Source organism: Myiozetetes cayanensis, unplaced genomic scaffold (assembly GCF_022539395.1).
Source record: "Myiozetetes cayanensis isolate MyiCay16 unplaced genomic scaffold, myiCay2020 scf3, whole genome shotgun sequence".
Taxonomy (NCBI): domain Eukaryota; kingdom Metazoa; phylum Chordata; class Aves; order Passeriformes; family Tyrannidae; genus Myiozetetes; species Myiozetetes cayanensis.
This window is the reverse complement of record NW_026087521.1, coordinates 36,436,769-36,459,226: the sequence shown is the minus strand read 5'-3', so window position 1 is coordinate 36,459,226 and position 22,458 is coordinate 36,436,769. Positions and strand designations below refer to the sequence as shown.

Below are 22,458 nucleotides of genomic sequence, written 5' to 3'. Positions count from 1 at the left end.
TCATCTTTTATATTGATCTTTTATATTATAATCGAGTTCTTGATTATTTTTCCCTGCTAAATTTTTTGCGCCTGTAAGTCTATAACTTCCTTTACAAAACATCATTACATACCTCAAGTCATGTATGAAAGCGGAAAGTTTGTGCATATCATCATGCAATACCCTCATCTAGCAACATCAGTTACTTTATCCATCTCCTACACCATTAGCTGCAAGTCTAATAAAGGCTACTCAGCAGGCAGGGGATTTAATGAAATAAACGCCGAGTTCCTGGGAGGAAACTGTGGTTACAACTCCAACAATTCTGATCAAATAGAAGGTCTCTTTCTGCTGCTGAGCAATAGATTTTTCCGGATCTTGATCAAACATGCTCCAAAGGAGGGAGGGCGTAATAATACGGTGTAAGGTATTTAAGTGTGTAGGAGAAAAACTGATTGTGGGAAAAGGGAAGATGAGAAGAAACTATTTTAAAAGGAAATAGAAATAGATGGGTTCACAGCAAAACAAGTTCACAGCAATTCTTTCAATAAGCAACAAGACAATTAAGCTTGTCTATTAATCATCATTATTAAACTACATAAGCCATTAAAAAAAAAAAAAAAAAGCAGCCTTGTACTGTTACAGGTTCCCAGTCTCCACAAATATTTTCACTTAAGTTCACCATCTAAGGCTGAGACACCAAGATACAAATATTGCAGAACAAACGTCTCCCCATGGCTATCTAATGGAAGTAAGGACCAAAATACATACCATCAAAAAAAAACCAAACAAAAAAAAACCACCAACCCATGTAACAAGGAAAGATCTCAAGTTCTCTGCCCCTTGGCTAAGAAATGTAAGTACTGTCTGCTTCCTGCTCCTTTCAGTTCTAGGTAGGAGAAGGAACAATTTGGCTTCCCTTCCCCTGTAAGGAAAAATTCCTTATTGATTCTTCTAAATTAACCCAAACATTTCTTACCTTGAAATGTAACACATTACAGTCTTAAAATTCCATTAAAATAGCTGACTTAATCTCTCATTTCTGGATGAACTTCACATTCTGTAGAAAATCTTACCTAATTTTGGAAGGGAATAGGGCACTTTAAAATAATCTTCATAAAACTCAATGAGACTCCTTGTAATATTTAGAGCATAGTCCCCCGATCCTCTTCTGATTGCATCAGGCCTTGCATATAACCGTACCTGTCAAAAAACAAAGCAAAAGACCAATCATTTCAGCATCTGCCTTTTAAATCTATCCTACCTGCAGAGATGAATTATCCTAAGGTTGCTGTGACATGGCAGGATTATTACCTTAAAGCCAAATATGACTGTCATACATTTCTCAAAACATGTCATAGCTGAAAACCAGGACTACCACAATTAAAGTTACAAAGTTTAGAAGTCAAACCTCCCAATTGCTTGTGTTGCCAAATAAAAAACTTAACACTCCTTGCATCAAAATAAATATTTGAAGAAAACACATGTGTTTGCTAGAGATATGATGGAAGAGTGGATTAGTATAATGGTTCTCTGCCTACACTGAATGTAGGCAGGATGCAATGACTCAGTAGGAGAGTTGTTCATGGTTTGTTAAAGGCACATTATATCAAGCCCTGAAAATATTAGTAGACTGTGAAGAAAAGAAAATAATCGTTCTCTTTTCTCTGGCAGTGACACAGTTACCCTCGATGAGCTTTGGGAAGACTGCAAAAACAACCATTTATAAACTCATTCATGTACACAAACAATTAACATTCCTGAAACTTCATGACTGCTTTAGGCCTCTGTTTTCAGAAAGCAGTAAATCAAAGCTGATTATACAAGCTACAGACTGCTCTGTTCAGTACAAAACAGCTCACATATTTGACTACCTGGAGTGAACCAACTGACGAGAACTCGCCCTCATAATTCTGCATTCAAGTCTGACCCTGATTAAAGAGGTAGCAGAAAGCACTTCTTGGTTATTCCCTCTTCCCTGTCCTTACAGTCCTTAACACTTCCTTAGTGCAAACACAACATACAGCCAGGAACTGTTAACCAACAAAGGGACAGAGAGACACTTTTCACTCTCCCTCCTCATTTGCCTGATGAAAGTAATGTGTGCTTTGTCTCTAATAACTGTGGCAGAAGGTCTCTCCCTGCAGTCTATAACGACTTGACACAAATGAGACTCTACTAAATGTCAGTCCTAATACTTTCCGTGGTAGGATTAAATCCCAGTCAGGGTTCTGAGGAAAGCAGTAGGGCAGAAATCAGAAAATATCAATGCAAACATGAGGGAGAAATGTCAGCTTTGGAATGTTTCTAAATACTCTATTATGGATAAGAAAAGCCAATGCAATTTTTTGCTTCCGTGAAAGCATTACCAAGTATTGCTTTACTACTGAAAGTAACCAGTTCAGTTATCCAAGTGGAAACCAGATATCAAACACTGTCAGTTCTGTTGTAACCTGCTATCTCTTTATTTTCAGTATGCAGACACATTATTTGCTGCATTACAGTGCCCATTTTAAATTTAATCTTTGTGTTGTATTAGATTCAGTGCACCATCAACCATACATAGTTATCACTTGTAATGTAAAACAGGTAACGATATAACCTAATGAGATATGTAATAAAGCAGACTTCCTGTAATCACCACCTGAAAGCATATAAACCATTATCTGAATCCTTCCAAATCACTATTTTTGTTTATTGCTTCCTTTCAAAGTTAACAGTAGCATGTACATTAAATGTTCCCTATATCTGCTAAACTAAATATATTTTTTAATAAAATAGGTATTAACCACAGAGATGCTAATCCAAATGTCTCAAAACCTTTAGCTTGTTGAAAGATGTTAAGAATCACAATTAGATTTGTGATGAACACTGTTTTGTATCATTAAACCTTTATACACAATTTTGCATAATTGCTTTATTGGCACAGCTGACTGTACCAGCAAATTAGGGAAAAAAAAAAAAAAAAAAGAGCCAGCCAACCAAGTATGCAAAAAATCATTCAATTTGACAGTGGCCAAATGTGTCCATAACAACAAACATGACAATGAAAGAGAAGAAAATAATAGGTAGATACAAGAAAAGTCAAGGTTGAACTTAATGCGTTACAATGTGTGTCTTTCGGTAAATGCAGAAAAGGCATTTAATAGTGTCTGAGATGGAGCCAAGGTACCAAAACTCAAATACCACAATGCTGCAAAACTTTCATTTGTCTCCTGCCTAACTCTGAATACAGTTTTATTTTGCCTGTAAAGTTTCCCTGTGCCTCTCTGCCTGCCCAGAAAGGTTCTGGACTTCCAGGGCCCCATGGCTCGTACCAAGATCACCCCCAAGCTGGAATACACTTCAGAAATTATCTGTGCCTTTGTTCAGGTCTCTCAGGGATTTTGACACAATAGGTATTGCCAAAGCAGCCACGTATCTTCAAATGTTGGGTCTGCTTCTGCCTTTCACCCCAACCACTGAACATGAAATATATGGAGGAACCTTAGACACACCATCACAGGCCTATCCCTGGCCTCTGAAAATTCCCTGTTGGTTAGCAGAGGGAGGGTACAGAGGGCTACCACAGGGGACAATCTGGACACTCTGCCTGCCTGGTCAGCTGTTTTGGATGACATTTTCTGAGGTGTCATTCACAACATAAGGAGCTTGGTCCAGAGTTCAGTCTAAAGACTGTTACCTATACGCTTGAAATTGAAGCCCCCTAACATCACACATTGATGTCTTTTAATGTGTACAGGCTTACTTTGACCATAAGATATCTTACTGCCAAATCCATCAAATATGGATTATATTATTTTCTTAGCTTATAAGATTCTGAGAAGACTGTGAAGTCTTCATATATTGCTCTAAAGAGGAGCTTAAGTAAATAAAACAGAATGAAGATTAAGACATGAAATTTGTTTAGAATAAAATGCTTGCTGCTTTAATACTTTCATTTCAAAAGGCAGGTAGGTTGTGTTGCTTTAAAACTGCATTGGACTGAACAATAATGACTTATTATTATATACTTTCCCACAGGTTGTGTGATCACTATACTAAGAATTCTATTTTACAATAATTTAAACAAGAGAAAACCCAGAAAATCTTCTGCAGGGTCAGGTCTAAATATATAAATAAAAGCACTGCATGTTCTCCTACAAAAGAAAAATTGGTTTCTTGCTTAAGTGTACAATTCATCACTCACTGCAATGGCACCTACTACCCTGCAAATATTAGTGATGCTCTTTTCCATAATCTTTGCAAGATTAGGTCAGACTATTACTTTCATGTAAGAAAGTAAACAAAGAGAGACTAATACCAGTTCTGGGTGCCTATCTGGACACCTCCCAATATCAAGTATACTTAACAGTTTTGTTGCACATACTTAAAGCACTGTTCCGGTTATATCTTACTGCAGTGGTGAACACTTTATACAGCTCTGAGTCTGGCCACAGGTACCATACTTCAGGCATTAAGAAAATCAGTAACACATGATTAATGACTAAATGAGACTGTGTCAGTTTATGTGATTTACTTGGCATCCCATAGCAACTCTGGTGGCAGTGGCAGAGAGGGAATTCAAAGCAGGCATTCCCCCTCACTGCCACCTAACATGCACCCTTCACCATGCACCCTCCATATTTTGGAATTAATAAGGTAGGGACTCTTCAGACAATACGTATATTCACAGCACACTGGTGGTATTCTGATGCAGCATAGTTCCCTGTGTGCCTCAATGACAAAAGTACCAAAAAAATATTATGAGGAATCATATTCATAATGACACTGTCACAATACCTAAGAATATAACAAAGTTCACACAATTAACCTAAATTGTGGGTATTTTTCTTATCTCTCTTTTATACCTACATTTGCAACCACTACGAATTTTTCAACAGAAGTTCTGACTACTAAGAAAAAAAAAATCCAGGTCTTTTGTTTTTCTCTCAAATGGAATCAGGCTGACCATCTCCTTCGACCACAACTTTGAGCAAGTAGGTTTGCACCTTCAGCCCTACTAAACAGACCTCCCTGTTATAAGACACAGTTGTTAATAACTCTAAAAGTTACTAGAAATCTCAAATGAAATTGCTGCAATGTAAATTTTCTCATTCTTTCCTAAAGTGGGCAAAAAACTTGCGTTGTTTCCTCTTGTTTGCCTTCTAGAAGCACTCAGGTAGTTTCATAAGAACTTTAAATAAAGACAATACTCAACCACACTCAGATAATATCTCGAAAAAATCATCCTGAAAGATTACTTTAAAAGTATTAGTTACCTAATTCAAGTTGTTGGAATTATTTTGGTAGCATTATCAGAAAAACAGAAAAATCAGAAAAACTAACACATTCCTGAAATTTGTATGCCAAATTCCACGTATTTGCTATAAGTCATCAATGGCCTACTTTTCTATAGTTATTCAAAAGTATTTGCTGTATAAAACAGTGTACTTTTACAAACAATTTGTGCATTTTGCAACATTTTCTGTAGTTTTTCTTAATATTTCAGCATGTTATGTAAGTCAAAGAAATTTCAAAAATATTTGTAATACCAGGTTTCCAGAATGTGATTGTAAAATCAAAACTGTTTCCCATAGTGAGGGACAGTAGTGATATATGCTACGAAATGTGCAACGTATTTAAACCTAACTGAAGTCAGGTTATTAACTACAATGCATGAGAAAAATCTTCCTGACTATAGCGGGTAAAAATTATCCGTCAAAAAGAAAGCATTTGAAAAGTGCTTTTCTTGTCTTATTACTTCAGAGTGCTTCAAAAAAATGTGTATTAGTAACTATATACAAAGTACAATGGATAAAATTCTGACAAATGCGATTGTAGGTAGCAACAAACATCTTAATTTTGGGAGAATAGTATATTCTCTAAAAATGTTGCCACTGTACCAAAGACTAGTGATAATTTCAGCACATAATAAACAGAAGAATGGGTTCAAAAGAAGTAGAACTGTTCTGATTTGACATGTTAAAATCACTACTTTTTTCTTTACCTTTTTTTTGGCATTAAAATTTAAGTATGTGAAAAAGAGAAAAGAATGAAAGGGATGAATAATGGTGTAGTGGGTTGACCTTGCCTGGATGCTAGGTGCTCACCAATCCACTCTATCACTCTTCTTTCCAGTCGGACAGGGGAGAAAGAATAAGATAGATAATGACTCATAGGTTGAGATAAGGCAGTTTACTAAAGCAAAAGTGAAAGTTTTGTGCAAGCACAGGCAAAGAGGAAAATAACCAGGTTTATTCTCTACTTTCCATTAGCAAACGATGTCCAGCCACTTCCCATGGAGCAGGGCTTCAGCACATGTAGTATTTCTCAGTAGGCAAACATTGTAAACAATGAATGCCCACACACCCCTGCCTTCTTCCTCCTTCCTGTAGCTTTTATACCTGAGCTGATGTCATATGGTATTGAATATGCCTTTGGTCAGTTGGATCAGCTGGCCTACTTGTGTCCCCTCCCAGGATCTCGCCCTTGATTTGGGTGGGAGGAATGTTACAGTGCTGGTGCTGTGCTCAGCAGTAGCCAAAACACCAATGTGTTATCAGTACCTTTCTAGCTACCAATGGAAAGCACAGCACTGTGTGGACTGCTATGGGGAAATGAACTCCATCCCAGCCAGACCCAACACAAATGGTAAGGAGAAACCTGAATTCATTTTTTCACATTATGTGAAATACTTCAGGTTAAACCAAAGGGTTTATACAGTTCTGCAATGCAGGTAGGAGGAACATGGAATACATTCAATATTTTGATCATGGAAATAAAAAGTAAAACTCATTACTTAGACATGCCTAATTGCCAAGAGACTGCTGTCCAACCATCTACCCTGGAGGAATTCACTAAAGATAAAGGAAGACCAGAAAGAACCATAGTATGCTCTCTCTCTGGCACTAGAAGAAGGCACTAAAAACCTTTGAGAGAAGTGCCATAAGCCTGCCAACCTGCTTTCCCAGAGAATTAAGGAAGTTGACCACCTGGCAGAAATCAGGATGTTACAGTAAGAAGTTTGCATGCCTGAAGAACCAGAGCCCACCACCTACTTTAGAATTATATATACACTTATACATTTGAAGCCTACTCTTGAAGACATTATTCTCTATGCCACCTTCTAGTTCACGTGTGCATTCCCTTTGAAATGTACTTAGAATGGTGCTATCTTTTTAGTGTCACCTAAAGACATTTTTATTCTTTTATTTATTGTTACAGTAAAGTTTGCTGATCACAATAATCCGATACAATAGTCTGCATTCATTCTGCAAGGCAACTTGCCTTTAAATGTTCAGCCATCTTTTCTGTGTTTTAAGACTGCTCCAACTGCCACCCCCTGTGCCATGGGAAGAATCACAGTTCACTGGATGCGAAAACCTGCTCCAAGGGAATGAAGTGCACCTCTGTTTTAGCAAGGAAAGACTTGTGAAAGCAGATGGTTCATTGGGCTCTAATGGCCTAAAACAACACCTGCTGACTTCAACTGAAAGACTCCTGTTCAGTTGTCAGGGCTGAGAGACATGACTGGTCCAGCTGCTGGGCTAGGAACACTTCTGCCAAGGCAACCTTCACCAACAGCATCCGCCATGTCTATAGTCCATGTTTTTAGATCACTGCTTGAGCAGTCCTTGTTATGCAGTTGCACAAGGGAAAAAAAGCAAAAAAACCCCAATCCTTTAAATGATTGTACTTTGGTCATGGCCACTAACAGTTCAGATCATGAGAGGCAGGACTGGATCATATGTTTCTATCTCGTGTACTATAAGGAAAATAGCTCTCTGAATCTTGAAAACAGCCTGATGCAGAATATACACAGCAGCAACCATTTGCTGCACCATGTACAGGGCCAGCTTTGTATACCATAGAGAATAGTGCCTTCAAGAGTAGGCTTCAAATGTATAAATGCATATATAATTCTAAAGTACAAGGTACACTAGGTGCAAGGCCAGGACAAGGGGAAATAATGCACATATAATCCTAACCCTTGCTTCACATCACCTGATACTACAGACATTGCCACCCACATCACTACACAAAACCATGCCTGAAGGCACCCACATCCATGGAGAGCCTTTCCCCAGCCCTGAATGCTGTCACATCACACAGGCCTGTGGAACCAAAAGAGATCTGAACCGCTCCCTCATTTACCTCAGCACTATTGCAAAAAGTACAAAAATCAGTGTTTACAGAGCCGTTGTACTGTCTACTCTTTTATATGGGTCTGAATCATGGGTCATTTACCGGCACCACTTGCGTCTCTTAGAACGCTTCCATCAGCGCTGCCTCCGTTCAATTCTAAACATCCACTGGACTGACTGTGTGACCAACACGTCTGTCCTTGAACAGGCAGCAGTCACGAGCATTGAGGCCATGCTGCTGAGAACACAGCTGCGCTGGGCAGGGCACGTCTCCAGGATGCAGGACTACCGCCTCCCTAAGATCGTGCTCTGTGGGGAACTTGCCACTGGCTGCCACAAGAGAGGAGCCCCGAAGAGGAGGTACAAGGACTGCCTGAAACAATCCCTCAGCCTTGGCCATATTGATCACCACCATTGGTCTACCCTGGCCTCCAATCGGGAGGCCTGGAGACACACCATCTATAACGCTGCTGCTGCTTTTGAGAACACACGCAGGATCACTCTCGAGGAGAAAAGACAACGCAGAAAGAATTGCGTCTTGTCGATATCACTGGGGAGTCTTTCTGCTGTGCCTTCTGCAACCGGACTTGTCTATCTCACATTGGCCTTTTCAGCCATCAGCGTGCTTGTAGCAAGCGTGGGTAGAGCCCTTCTCAAATCTTCGTTCGCAAAGCCTAGCCGTGATGATTGCAATATCTTTCCAAGCAAACATGGCTAATGTTCCAAGGATGGCATATACCTATTTTGCTAATGTCTTGATGTCCCCTCCACCTTTTTTCTGTCTTTGCTCCATTTTGCTACATGTACTAAAGTCTGAACAGACTGGGAGCAAACGGGGGTATGGAAATGGAGCAAAAGTCTGCTGACAACCTTAAATCTTGTTTTCTCAGGCAAGCATGGGAATCAACACAGGAATTCACTTCACAATTAATGATAGTTACCCTTCCCACCTACTTCACAGAGAATTACTGTCAGGTGTTATAAAGCAGCTTAGAGTGCTCTCCCGTTATGAAACAGATGTTTCTGCACGTCAACTGGTGTCAGAAAAGCCATTCTGGGAATAATGTCTGTCCTTTAATCCCTTTCTCAAAGCCAGCAGACTCCACACTAAGCACTGTTCTTGGGATGCCCCTTCAAACTAGCTCCAGTCCTCTGTGTGACTATACCCATGGGCTCAGCCCAGCACTGGTACATCTGGGATCTCACAATGATTTAAAAATCTCAGGTCAGAAAGGGCTTACACATAAGTTTAATTTTAAATACATGTTTAACCTCAAACATGCCTTTACATGTTATAGTTACAGAAGGCCCTAACATTTCAAAAGAGTAGTCACTTACAGATTTTATAAAGGAGGGCAATATAATCTTCTGCTCTTTATTTCAAGATTGGTAATACTTCAGCAGCAAGTGACACCCTCAGCTAAAAAACACATGCATTGCCTCCATTCCTAAAAGCTTCAATTTACTTGATAATCTGAGATGTCTTTTATCGTTATTTTGCTCACTATTTTAGGCACAGGTAATGCTTTTATTATTGTTACAGAGATAAAGATAGGGTCACATCACGCATTCAGTATAGCAGACAGATGCCTGGATCCAACAGTCTTGGCTGCAAACTCCCTGGATCACTTCTGCAAACAAGGTATTGCATCTCAAGTGGGTTTTTAAATGTGATAAATTCAAAATAAATAATGCTTCAATACATACACAAACAAGCTACAGGCCAGGTTCCACTAAGAATGTGCATGGATTGTTTCACATGTGTGTGTAACTCCACAAATTTTGTGCATGCTTAAATGCAATAAATTTTACAACATTGATGAGTGAAGGAGAGCGAGGTAACTGTACTGAAATATCAATTCTGCTGTAGTGAACATAGTTAAATGTGATAATAGGAAGAAATGACAGAAGAATGCCTTGTTTCAGTCTCCTATTCATTATTCATCATGGACAATACTCAAAAAAGACCACATGGTACTGAAATGTGCTTACTGAATACCAAAGGGACAGCTACTTTTTATAAGGAGATTACTCCAAACTGAGCAGTCACATACAGCACTTCACTGAGCCTTAAATATTTTAGTAAATCTGGGAATTTTTTTAAAGCTAGCTGAAACCAATGAGCATTCAATGACCTGATAATTTCTAAGGAAACAGCTTTGCTAGAGACTGGACGGCTTTTTTTTAAGCAAACAAACACTCATTCAAGACTGTTTTAACAAACCAGTTAAAATAAGAGAAGCCATCGATAAAAATAAAGTTTATATGAAAGAAATGGTCAGTGAGGGAGTAGAGAGATGTCTCAGGAAACTAAATGCAAGCACTGCAGTACCTGAACACTGTTGCAGGGCAAGGGGAAAGAGGCTTTGAACTGACATAGCAGATCATAGAATCATAGAATCAACTGGTTTGGAAAAGACCTCTGAGATCATCAAGTCCAACCCTTGATTCAACACTGCTGTGGTTACTAGATCATGGCACCAAGTGCCACATCCAGTCTCATCTTAAAAACCTCCAGGGATGGAGGTTTTTAATCCACCACCTCCCTAGGCAGCCCATTCCAATGTCTGATCACTCTCTCTGTAAAAAATTTCTTCCTGATATCCAACCTAAACCTCCCCTGGCAGAGCTTAAGACCATGCCCTCTTGTCCTACTGCTGCTTGCCTGGAAGACCAACCCCCACCTGGCTACAACCTCCTTTCAGGTAGTTGTAGAGAGTGATGAGGTCACCCCTGAGCCTCCTCTTCTCCAGGCTAAACAACCCCAGCTCCCTCAGCCTCTCCTCACAGGACTTGTGCTCAAGTCCCTTCACTAGCCTGGTTGCTCTTCTCTGGACCTGCTCCAGCACCTGATGTGTCTTTCCTGAACTGAGGTACCCAGAACTGGACACAGCACTCCAGGTGTGGCCTCACCAGCGCTGAGTACAGGGGAAGGATCACCTCCCTGGTCCTGCTGCCCACACTGTTCTTGATGCAGGCCAGGATGCCATTTGCTTTCTTGGCCACCTGGGCACACTGCTGGCTCATGTTCAGCTTCCTGTCGATCCAAACTCCCAGGTCCCTTTCTACCTGGCTGCTCTCCAGCCACTCTGTGCCCAGCCTGTAGCGCTGCAGGGGTTGTTGTGGCCAAAGTGCAGGACCCGGCACTTGGCCTCGTTGAACTTCATCCCACTGGAATCGGCCCAACTCTCCAGCCTATCCAGGTCCCTCTGCAGAGCCCTTCTGCCTTCCAGCTGATCAACACTCCCCCCCACCTTGGTGTCATCTGCAAATTTGCTAATGATACACTCAATCCTCTCATCCAGATCATCCATAAAGATATTAAGTAGAACTGGGCCCAGCACTGATCCCTGGGGGACACCACTGGTGACCGGCTGCCAGCTGGATGCAGCCCCGTTCACCAGCACTCTCTGGGCCCGGCCCTCCAGCCAGTTCTTAACCCAGCACAGAGTGCCCCTGTCCAAGCCATGGGCTGCCAGCTTTCCCAGGAGTATGCTGCGGGAGACGGTGTCAAAGGCTTTGCTGAAGTCCAGATAGACACACCCACAGCCTTCCCCTCATCCACCAGGCAGGTCATCTGATCACAAAAGGAGATCAGGTTGGTCAAACAGGATCTGCCCTTCCTAAACCGGTGCTGGCTGGGTCTGATCCCTTGTCCATACTGTAAGTGCTGTGTGATTGCACTCAGGATGATCTGCTCCATAACCTTGCCAGGCACTGAGGACAGGCTGACAGGTCTGTAGTTTCCTAGGTCCTCCTTGCAGCCCTTTTTGTGGATGGGCATGACATTCACCAATTTCCAATCATCTAGGACCTCCCAAGTGAGCCAGGACTGTTGGTAAATGATGGAGAGCGGCTTGGCAAGCTCTTCTGCCAGTTCCCTCATCACCCTAGGATGGATCCCATCTGGTCCCATAGACTTGTGAGGATCCAAGTGGCTCAGCAGGTTGTTAACTGTTTCCTCACGGATGACCAGATGTTCCTGGATAAAACCTTGTAGCATGACCCTCAAGGAGAAAGAAGTGAGAGAAACTTAGGGGGTTCCAGGTGACAGTGGACAAATGGGAGATATAAAGCAAAAAGATTTGTCAGGTATTTTCAGAGTTGTGAGAATGGGGGAAGAGTTTTGTGCACCCCCTTTCTAAATAAAGATGACCACATGGGACAAGCATCTAGTTGCCTCATCAATTTCTCATCTGAACCAAAACAAATGTGACTGATCCAGCCAAAGGTGCAACAATATATTCTACGAGGAGGATAAACTGTCATGCAGTCATACTACAATTTCTAACTTAAGATCATAAAATACTTTGGAAAGTTAATGAGCTGCACTCACATATAAATCCAACCAGTGCTCAGCTGGCATACAATAAAATACTGACTATGTCACTGACCACAGTGCCATTAAGATTAATTTAGAGCACTTAGAATCTGTATCATCTTGTTGAAATGGCTCAGGGACAGAAAGTGAACATGTTAACAACTAATGTAGAGCAAATGTAATTATAGACACCATTTCATAGCCATTTCAACCAGCTCAGACTGCCATGATCTCACCACCACATACTCAGTCATTCAGCCTTGACTCTCCTATTACACCAGCACCAGAGTTCATCTCCTCTCACAGCAACCTCACAGCCAGATGAGTGAACTAACTATGCCAAGCAGATGGGTAGTGTCCAGGCAACCCAGCCTCCTCACCTAGACATCCATCAGTTCAGTGCTAGAGACAGTATGAAAAGAGAAGAGAGGAGAGAAGAGAGGACCATGACAGTCTGGTTACTGACAAATCTCAGTTATTACAAAACTTCAGCCCAGGAGGAAGGTTCAAGTTCTTCTAAAGTGCTATTGTGGGTAATTTAATGCCTAAACTGTTGAGATTCCCAGCAGTTAAAGCTCCTGCCAGTTCTCTGTAGAAGGTGAAAAATCAGCAGAGCTTTAAGAAACAAAGGACAAAGATTTACAGTATTTACCTATTACAGATATATAAACTCTGTATCACAACCCCAGTGATAAGATGATGTGAGAATGGTTTTTTCCTCCAGAAAAAAAATCTGCAGCAGATGTATTCCCAGGGTCAACGTCAATTTTGATTTCCTTTGGTTGGATTGGGATTGGATTGAGTTCTCTTATTCCAAGTACTATTTATTGGCTATTTTATAGGCAAAGCATTCACATCACACATCATTCATGAATGATATTTCACCTACTTTTGGACTTTAAAAAAGTTACAGAAGTATACATGTTTAAAGAAAGTGCTAACAAGTGACCTACAATGTTCAGCAGCCCTACAGCAGCCCTGATTTTACCTAGCTAGAGACTGCTCTGTCAAAGCGCACAGATGTTGCCTTCAAGTGATTCCATTTGAAATGATAATATGAAAACATTGTAACTGCTGATTTATATTTTGGCAGCATCTAGAGATTGTCAATATGACAACAAAGTTCCCCTGTGCTTAGTTGACTACACAAATAGGAGCAAGAGATGTTTGTTATTCTCAGTCTTCCTGTCTAAAGAGTAGAAGGTAAAACATGAGGAAAATGAACTGTTATCATATTCATTTTATAAATGAAAGATGCGGAAAGATGGGTTTAATATCAGGAAGGAAATCTGAAAAAGAACCAGAAATAAAACTCAAATATCCTCACTGCGCCAAACTGATAAATCATCTTTACATAATAAATCATAAAATTACTATTCCTAAAACACATTTTCTGGAAAACAGTACCTCTTCTGTTACAAATTAAAAAAAAAAAAAAATAGAAAAATCCTGTTTCCAGGTTCCTCAGTCACAACATGTTTTTCAAAAAGCAGACCTAAACTTTATTCCACACTATAGACCTGTACCCGTGAAACTGCTTAACTTAGAAGACATTCTGTAAACTGAGGTTTCCCACATTGATTTGTGTAAGAGTAACTCCCATAACACCTTTTGTAAAGTAGCAACCATGCTGAGACTATTTAGCTTTACTTAAAGGCAAAGGGTTATTTTATTATTCACTTAAAAGTAATTATTTTAAGAGATGTCAACAAAGTGGTCCCCTCCAAAATAGCTAATAAGTAAAGTGATGTACTTGTCTAGAGCATAACAAAACTGGGGGAAGATAGAGAGAGACTGTACATGACAATCCAAGGATGACTCCAAGGGCATGACAGTACTTTCATGTTTCACATTAATTCAGCACAACCATAGTGGAAACCATAGTCTGGTAGGTACACATTTCATCATACTCATCATGTTTAAAGTATTAAAAATAAATAAATAAATCTGTGGTAAATAAAGAGAACCAAGAAAAGCAAAGCAGAAGCACAGCTCACCTGTGAGCTCAAACGCATTTACTCAAAGCACAGCTTACAACAGCAGCGATCAGCAAGAGAAACACAGAAAAGTATCTTGTGAGCTACACGTAAACTTAATAGCAAAATGTTCACAAGGTAAACAGATTAGTGCTGTAAGGTTCTGAGTTTTAAAGTACCCTTTAAAACTTGTTGGCATTGAGGAAACTGAACACTTTGTAGACAAGTCTGCACTGTGCTGGATTGAACCCACAGTACTTTGTGAAAAACTGTACTTAGCCCTTAGGGGGGAGAAAATTATGCCCACGGGAAATTTTGTGCTCTGACTGGCATAAAATTCATATCACAACCAAAAACAGGTTACACCAATAAGAGTAGTAACCATATTAACAGTGAGAGTTCCTTCAGGCTAAAAACTTGTCAGAGCAAAGAGACAAACAATTAGGCCAGCGAAAACAAAAACCATAAACCATGAAATAGGGAAACAAGAAATCAAGTTTTTTGTATGGACACACTAAAATCCACTAAAAAGCTTTATTTAAAGCTCTGGTTCTGACTCTCAATTAATATTTCAAACATTTTTAAAAAAACTCCAAACTGACAGAACAATAGAAAAATAAAATAAAAATAAAAAAAAAAAAGCTAAAAAAAAGGGCTAAATGTGCTAATAATATTCAAACACTTTTGCTTAGCTAGCCTCTGACAAAACCATGGACAGAATAAGCACTTCAGCCAAAGAAGATATATTAGAAAAGAGGCTGCCATCTATCATTAATGTCTTCAACTGGAAGGATTCCAGTCCCCTTCAGAGAACACCAATCTCAGTGTAAAACATGAGAACTAAAAGAGAAAAAAAAATTCAAAGGTAAATTACAATTATAAATAGAGAAAGCAAAATAGAAGGGCTAAATCAATTATAATATTAATCCTATTTCAGGACTCCCATCTGAGAAAGATCAAGACCACAACAAGGAATCAAAGTGATTAACTACCTAAGCACTAGCCAGCAGAGACATAGATGGGAAGTGGCAGATTATACATACACAAAAAATCTGAACTGGCAAACAGAGGTTTTTGCACCTTAAGACAGAAGAAGTTGCAAAATTCAAGTACTCTGACATATACAAATGGGATAAGAAGACTCTGAAGCATGCTGGGTTTAATCTGCAGAACACACATTAATATGTATATTGTTTCAATTAAATAAAATACTATGACATTTTTAACTGCAGGGTTATTAATCAAATCCCTTCCAATATATGAAATGCTCAAATGTTTATGATTATGAAAAAATATCTTTCCACATTTTGTCATTCAAATTACTTTCCTCATCTTAAAACTTCCACTGCTCAGGACATAGCTCCTATTAGGAACATGCGAGTTAATCAGTGATATCCTCTGCCTGCCTATGGAAAAGGTCGATTTGCTAATAATGCTTTCTCATCAGTCACAGTTCAAACACACCATCTGTTTACATCTTAACAGCCAGCCAGTCAGCTAACCAGCTGAGGTTAAACTAGGTCTGGATGAATATTACACAAGTTTCCTAAAGCAAAACAATTTGGTAAGAGCTGATTTCTTCATTCATATCAATGAGCTGGCTAGTATTAGATTAAAAGAGCATACTTAGGACAGGATCATTTCCAAGAAGAAACAGGGTTAAAGCCCTTGCTTACAAAAAAAGTCAAGGAATTCCTTCCCCAAGAAGCTCCCTAAGACAAAGCAACAATAGGGTCCAATGGATTATGGAAAGATGGAAAGAAGAGAAAATTTTCTGAAACATGGGTATCAAGCACAGCGGTCATAGCACAGGCAAAACAGAACTCCCACAAAAGGTTTAAGTCCTAAATAGCATGTTAATTATGGAGATAGGAAGACAGAAGCACTTTTACCACAATCATTACTTCAGTTCCTAGCATAATAAAACAGACTGCACAGGTATGGTCCTTTGCTGACAGGGGAGCAGATCATTATTGTTTGAATAGTCTTTCCTTCCCTTTTCCTAGTTGATGAAAAAAGCTGTTCCCCTGGTTAGCTTCCAGCTGACACTCACATCAATATAACAGCTTCATTAGTCTCTCTCTTTTTACCACTTCTTAGAGTCTAAGATAGCATTCCCTCTCATGAGACATACCCTGACTGCACAGCAAGGTAAACCTTTAAAATGGAAGCCTTTTTTTGCTCTGATCGTTTCTCTAGCCACAGCATAAACTGTGTCTACAACTGGAGGATCTTCATACTAACAAGGATTAAGGACAATTACTATGACAATATCAACAGTGCACAGGTAGCAAGAGCATTTGTGCACTTTAGCAAGTACTGACACAAGAAAATGCAAAATCTTTTGAAAGTTTCCACAGGATATAAACACTGTAAAGGATAAACCAGAACCCTGTAATGAAGGTTTCTCTAGGTTTAGCATATCAGAACAGGACCTCAAATATTCTTTTTCCCAAAGTTTCTGGTGCTTGAGTGTTGTTGGCAGGACAATGGAAAAAAGATTCTGTCGTGCAGTTTGTGTACTCTTAATTATGTGCAACGAAGTATCAGTGAGGACTGGAATCCCTGAGCTCGAAAACTTCATTTCCTAAGAGGCAAACTGTCACTAATGCCAAGAGGATCTGGAAACACAGAAGGGGGAGGAAGGAGCTAGGCTAAGAAAATAAAAATAATTAAAAGCAGAGAGTCTTCAGATCAGACTGTGAAGGAAAACACTACCAGAAGTTTCTAAGAAAAAGATTTGTTTAAATATCACTGACTAATATTCTGCTGTCAGATTCACCTAAAGCTTTCAAGTAGAGGCTACTGCCTCTAAAATATCTACTACACTTTTCCCATGAGTATCTGCAAAGATGCCATTTTCTATTAGGCAAAGCAAAGGGGGAAAAAAAGATGAGGAAAGAAGAAAAAAATCCCAGGAAGAAGCATTGTTGCCAGATTGCATGCTTGCAGTGCTGATTGACTCCATCTTAAATGGAAGGCCAAAACTTAAAATGTTCCCTCGTTCAAGGACCAATCAATCTCACTGACAGCACCCCAAGGGATTAGGGCTATGAGACAGACAGCCTTCAGCTGCTGTACTTCAGGGACTCCCAAACACTACCCAGCCAGATGCTGTTCTCAAGCACCTCCGAGCATTGCACTTACAAATCCAAACAGATTTTCTGACTTTTACAGCTGCATTTGACCATTGCCCAGTTTGCTCATGAAAAAAATTAAGAAAGTTCAGTAGACAGAGATTATGTTAATCATTAGAGAATTTCAACTCTGGGTTTTTTCCTAATGAAAGGGCCATTGCATCAAAATGAAAGGGCCTCATTATTTGCAAAAGAGAAACCCAAACAAACCACAAGATCATTGCAGGTCTGAAGGTGGTGAGCTCAGAAAACCGTAAACTTTTGAAGAAGACACATGGAGATGTGAGCAACTTCATCAGCAGCCTGGATCATGCTTGTGAGGAGAGCTCCCCTTGGTAGCAGAGCGTGGCATAGAAGAGCTAGCAGGCACACCAGCATCGCTGCGCTTTACAATCCAACATTGCTCAGAGACACGTGTATGGCAGAGGCAGAGCTGTGCCTGATCTAATAAACCTTGACTTACAACACGGCAAATGACCTGGGACACGATGCTCTGCTGACATTGCTATCCCACTCTCCATTCCAGATCCCATTAAAGGATCCTTATGCTGTACTTGCACTGTGCTCCACTGAGAATTACTCATCTCTCCCTAAAAAGAACAGATGTGTTTCGTTCATTTTACGCTAACAAAGGAATGGGGTCAAATACGACCTGTGTAATAGCTGTAAGTCAGCTGAACAGCTATTGTTCTCCACGTTCTTCTCCATTATTTTCTGTTTCTGGACACCAAAACACAGACCCTGAAGCAGCAGCAAAGGCTGCTCCAATGACCTTCTCTGACCCAAGTTTCACTGAGGCACTTGCACACCCTTCAAAGCACACTCACAACCCTGAGAAATTACTCATATTTGAATATTTATTTTTACTGTCATTTCTGCTGAGATGGCTAAGAGCTTTTCAGGCCCTTGAGCAATACACATTCTGATAGCTCTATGAATGTTAAAAAAACAGTTTAATAGATGGTGGCCTTTGAGCTCATAAAAATTGAAGTATCTTCATCACACTCAGACAAGTGTAGATATTTTGGAACAAACTCCAAATCCTAGGTCACTGAGGGTTCAGGAATTATGGAAACAGATCGAGTTACAAGGCTGCTCACATAAGGAAGTCAGTAAGCACAGTAAGGAAAAGATGTGATATCACTTCACACTGTCTTGGCCCTGCAGCTTAAGAAGAAAACTAAGACAAGAAAGCAAATATAAGTTTAAGGGTTTGTCTACACATCCCTCCTAGTTTATATACCAAGCAGCTTTCCTACCTGTACATTTCACTGTGTCATGAACGTATTCATGGACTTAAAACCTACAACAATCAACATCAACACAAATATTTAGAAAGTACAGGAATGGATGAAATTATAACACCCTGTGAACATTTCTGTCTCATTTAACTCCCGTGATCAAGAGTTAGCAGCAAACAGAGTTCACTCTGTGGACACAAAACCAGAGCTCCCAATAGGTTTTTATATTGTAACCTAATCTGAAAAGAAAAAAGAGCTCTGGTTCAGAAGTTTCCTGTACACTTGTGGATTCCAAGATTCATTTACTGAAATGAAGAAGCTGTAGAGGAACAACCCAGAAAACAAGTGTATTTTTAGCTCTACAAGGTGTTTGCAGGTCATTTGCAGTCATTTGAATCATGATAAACAACCAATAGGACACTATACTAGTATGAAATGCTATCCAGAATGTTGAATTTTAACTGGGAGAACAGGGATTTCATTATTGCTATTATTATGATTATTATATTACTATATTGCAAATAGGTACTGTGGAGACACAGCATCCATGATTACAGAGTCTGTGATCTCACAGTCAGCTATTCAAAAAGAAAATTCCAGCTTGCAAACAGTTCGCAGATGTTCAAGATTTCATTAAAAATACATTGTCAGATCCAATTGGGAGCAAAATGCAAGTTTGCAAAAGTCTTTCAAAGTTGTTGTGGATTCCTTTTTGTGTTTTGATTCCAGTATAGGCATATTCTAAAATTAATTCTGTTTCAGAAAATTCCTGAAACATTAATACTGTTTGAAAATAAAACAGAAAAGGTACTTTTATTATTTCTTTTGATAAAATGAAAATTATAAGTTTGCCAAAATTATTTTTTTTATTATTACTACTTTCAATTACCATGTAACCTGATCATGTAGATACCACCACTATAGTCTATAACTGTCAGTGGTAACTCTTTTTTCACCACCCTGAGGTTCAGTGGCCTGCATGCCAAAGTCCAGCTCTGGTATAGCCTAGCTGTATAACTACTGAAAAAGAGCTGCAAGAAAGTCTGGAGGCAGATAAAACCATGAAAATGACAGAGCTTAAGATTATCAAAACATCATCACTAGCTCAGGAATTCATGAAGAAAACACCAACACAAAGGTATAAAACCACAGAGAGTGATTAGCAGGCCCCACTGGGAATCACCACCTCCAGTCATCACCAAAAAGAGTATTGTCAGAGTTGATGGAAGATGGCAGCTCAGCAACACAGCATGGACTGAAAGGAGCCACACAGGACAATCCTCCCCAGCCAATGCTTGACAGGCCAGCAAAGACTGTGAGCAATGGTGACTCACTAACACTGAGCCCAGCAGCTCATTAACTCCTAGGTATCTTTGGTGTGCATTATCAAACAAAAAATTGCTTCACACTAAGGTGAACATATCCTATGTGCAGAATCCTTTTGATATCCAGCCCAAACAACCTAACGGGTTACTTTCCCTTGGCAACAACAGAGGTTACCTTACCTTGGCAACAACAAAACCCCATTATTGGCAAAGCCAATGACTGAAGAGGTACTAAACATGTAAATCACACTCATGATTTACAGAACCAGGATATCTACTTCCCCTCCAATCAACTAATAACAAAGTAATTTATCTTTATATAAATAAAAGAATAAAATTTTAAAAAAATGTGTTTTACTTAAAACACTGTCTGGGGTTAACCATACTAGGCAATTGTACATTGCCAAGAACTGATTTGATTTTCATTATACAACACTGACAGCAAAGTCATTTATCTTTTCTGCTCACAGTATCCTTTTATCTTTTTCTTATGCTTCTGTATTTTTACTCTGTCCTGCAGTGTAGCTGAATGCTGATGAGCAGAAAATGGTACAAAACCACAGACAGTCTCTTTCAAATTAAAAGTTCAGGTATGGAAGGTCCAACTTTTTTCCATTTTGGAGTTCCCAAAGAAGCTGTATATTTGGCATTGTCCAGCTATATAAAGATCAGTTAAATACAGCACTAGCTGTCCTCCTCTAGAGTAGACAAGCTTTCAAACAATGATATGATGTTTCACTCATAGTTCTAATATGCTTCCCATCGAGAAATTATTTTCCTGTCACTGCAGCCTTGGATGTTTAAATAAAAAAACTGAGCAAACAATGGAAAAGCAGTTTTCCACATATCAGATCCATAATTTTTACAATTTTTTTTGCATTCACCTTGTTATATTTGTAGATTACTAGTACTCCATAAAAATAAGGAAAAACAGAAATATAAAGAAGAAACAAATCTTCCCAATGTTATGGTGCTTAGCCTTTAACTGTGTTAGTATCTTACCTGGGATGTGCATACAACTGACTTTTTTATCAATTCACCAGCTGAACTTGCCATTCTTAGTTTGTTAGTATTGAATCAAGGTTGCCTTAACCCTGTTTCTCACCAAAACAAAACCGAAGTAGTTAATGTCATGAGGGACAACACATTTCTCTTGAAATAAAAGTCATATTAAATTTCCAAAGATTAATTCAAAAAACAAATGTAACAGAATTACAGTCAAAACATTACAGATTATGGTTAGAGTGATGCTTCACAAAGCAAACACTTTAGTTGCATTTCAGGTTCTACAGGTCTCTACACTGTGCATGTCTGTATACCAGAGGATATCTGTACCTCCACTGTAAGGCAATGGTAGTCTGTTCAACAGCATAAATAGAACCTAAAGAGGGATTCATAACATTCCAAAACAGCTACACTGACTAAAATGCACTCAGAAGAGTTAAAGATGATGGTCAATCTTACCACAGCAGTTGCAATTGCTAATGTTACTAGATTTCTCACACAGCAGTAACCTGAACTGTAATTATACCCATGACTTCTAGTAATAGCCTTCATAATCTCTGTTCACCTGTTTAGGCATATATATGATCACACTATCAGAACCTTTTTCAGCAGAACTTTTTGGTAGAGTTCCATGAAAGTTCCCTGTCACAAAACAGAACATATGCAACTACCATTTTCTTGTTAGTCATGAACACTTCTACCCCACCAGCAGAGACAAGCAGTAAGGAATGTGTCCAGAACCGACAAGGACAAATAAGCAGAAAACTGTGCAGTCCACACAGAATTATTTAGAATAGTCATATGTACAAAATGCTGCTGGTGAATCTCATGTCACCAAGTAGCTGGTTGGTAAAACAGCAGAAGAAATTCAACTACAGTAAGTGCAAAGAAAGGTAAATAGGAAAAAAATAACCTTAACTACGCAGACTCAGTTTAAATTAGCTTTAGCTCAGGGAAGAACTCTTGGAGTCACTGTGGAAAGCTCTCTGAAAACGTCAACTCAGTGCTCAGTAGATATTCAATAGGTAAACATAAAGTTACAACTGATTAAGGAAAGAATAAAACCTAAAACATTATTATGCCACAGAACAAACTCAAGCATATAAACTTTGAGCACTCTAGGCAGTTGTGGCATCACCCCTCTCTTTTGCTCAGTGTTTCAAACAGGCACTGGAGAACTTAAAAGGCATAGAGAAAGGTGATAAGAATAAGAAGAGATGGGAAGTGAATCCCATACAAGGAGAGATTAAGTACTTCTGAGTTCTGAAAAAGGACAGCTAAACCATCTATAGAATCAGGACTGGTACACAAAAGCAAATGAAGAATCACCAGTCACTGATCATCATAG

The 22,458-nt window shown here is 39.3% G+C and overlaps 1 protein-coding gene across 1 annotated transcript in view; it reads right to left on the bottom strand.

Moving 5' to 3' along the window:
- The window catches only part of TRHDE (thyrotropin releasing hormone degrading enzyme), a 208,960-nt gene that overhangs the window by 166,987 nt on the left and 19,515 nt on the right, over positions 1-22,458 (bottom strand). Inside the window, exon 3 of the mRNA XM_050324389.1 lies at positions 1,056-1,182. Coding sequence (XP_050180346.1) covers positions 1,056-1,182 — 127 coding nt within the window. The remainder of the gene's footprint in view (positions 1-1,055; positions 1,183-22,458) is intronic.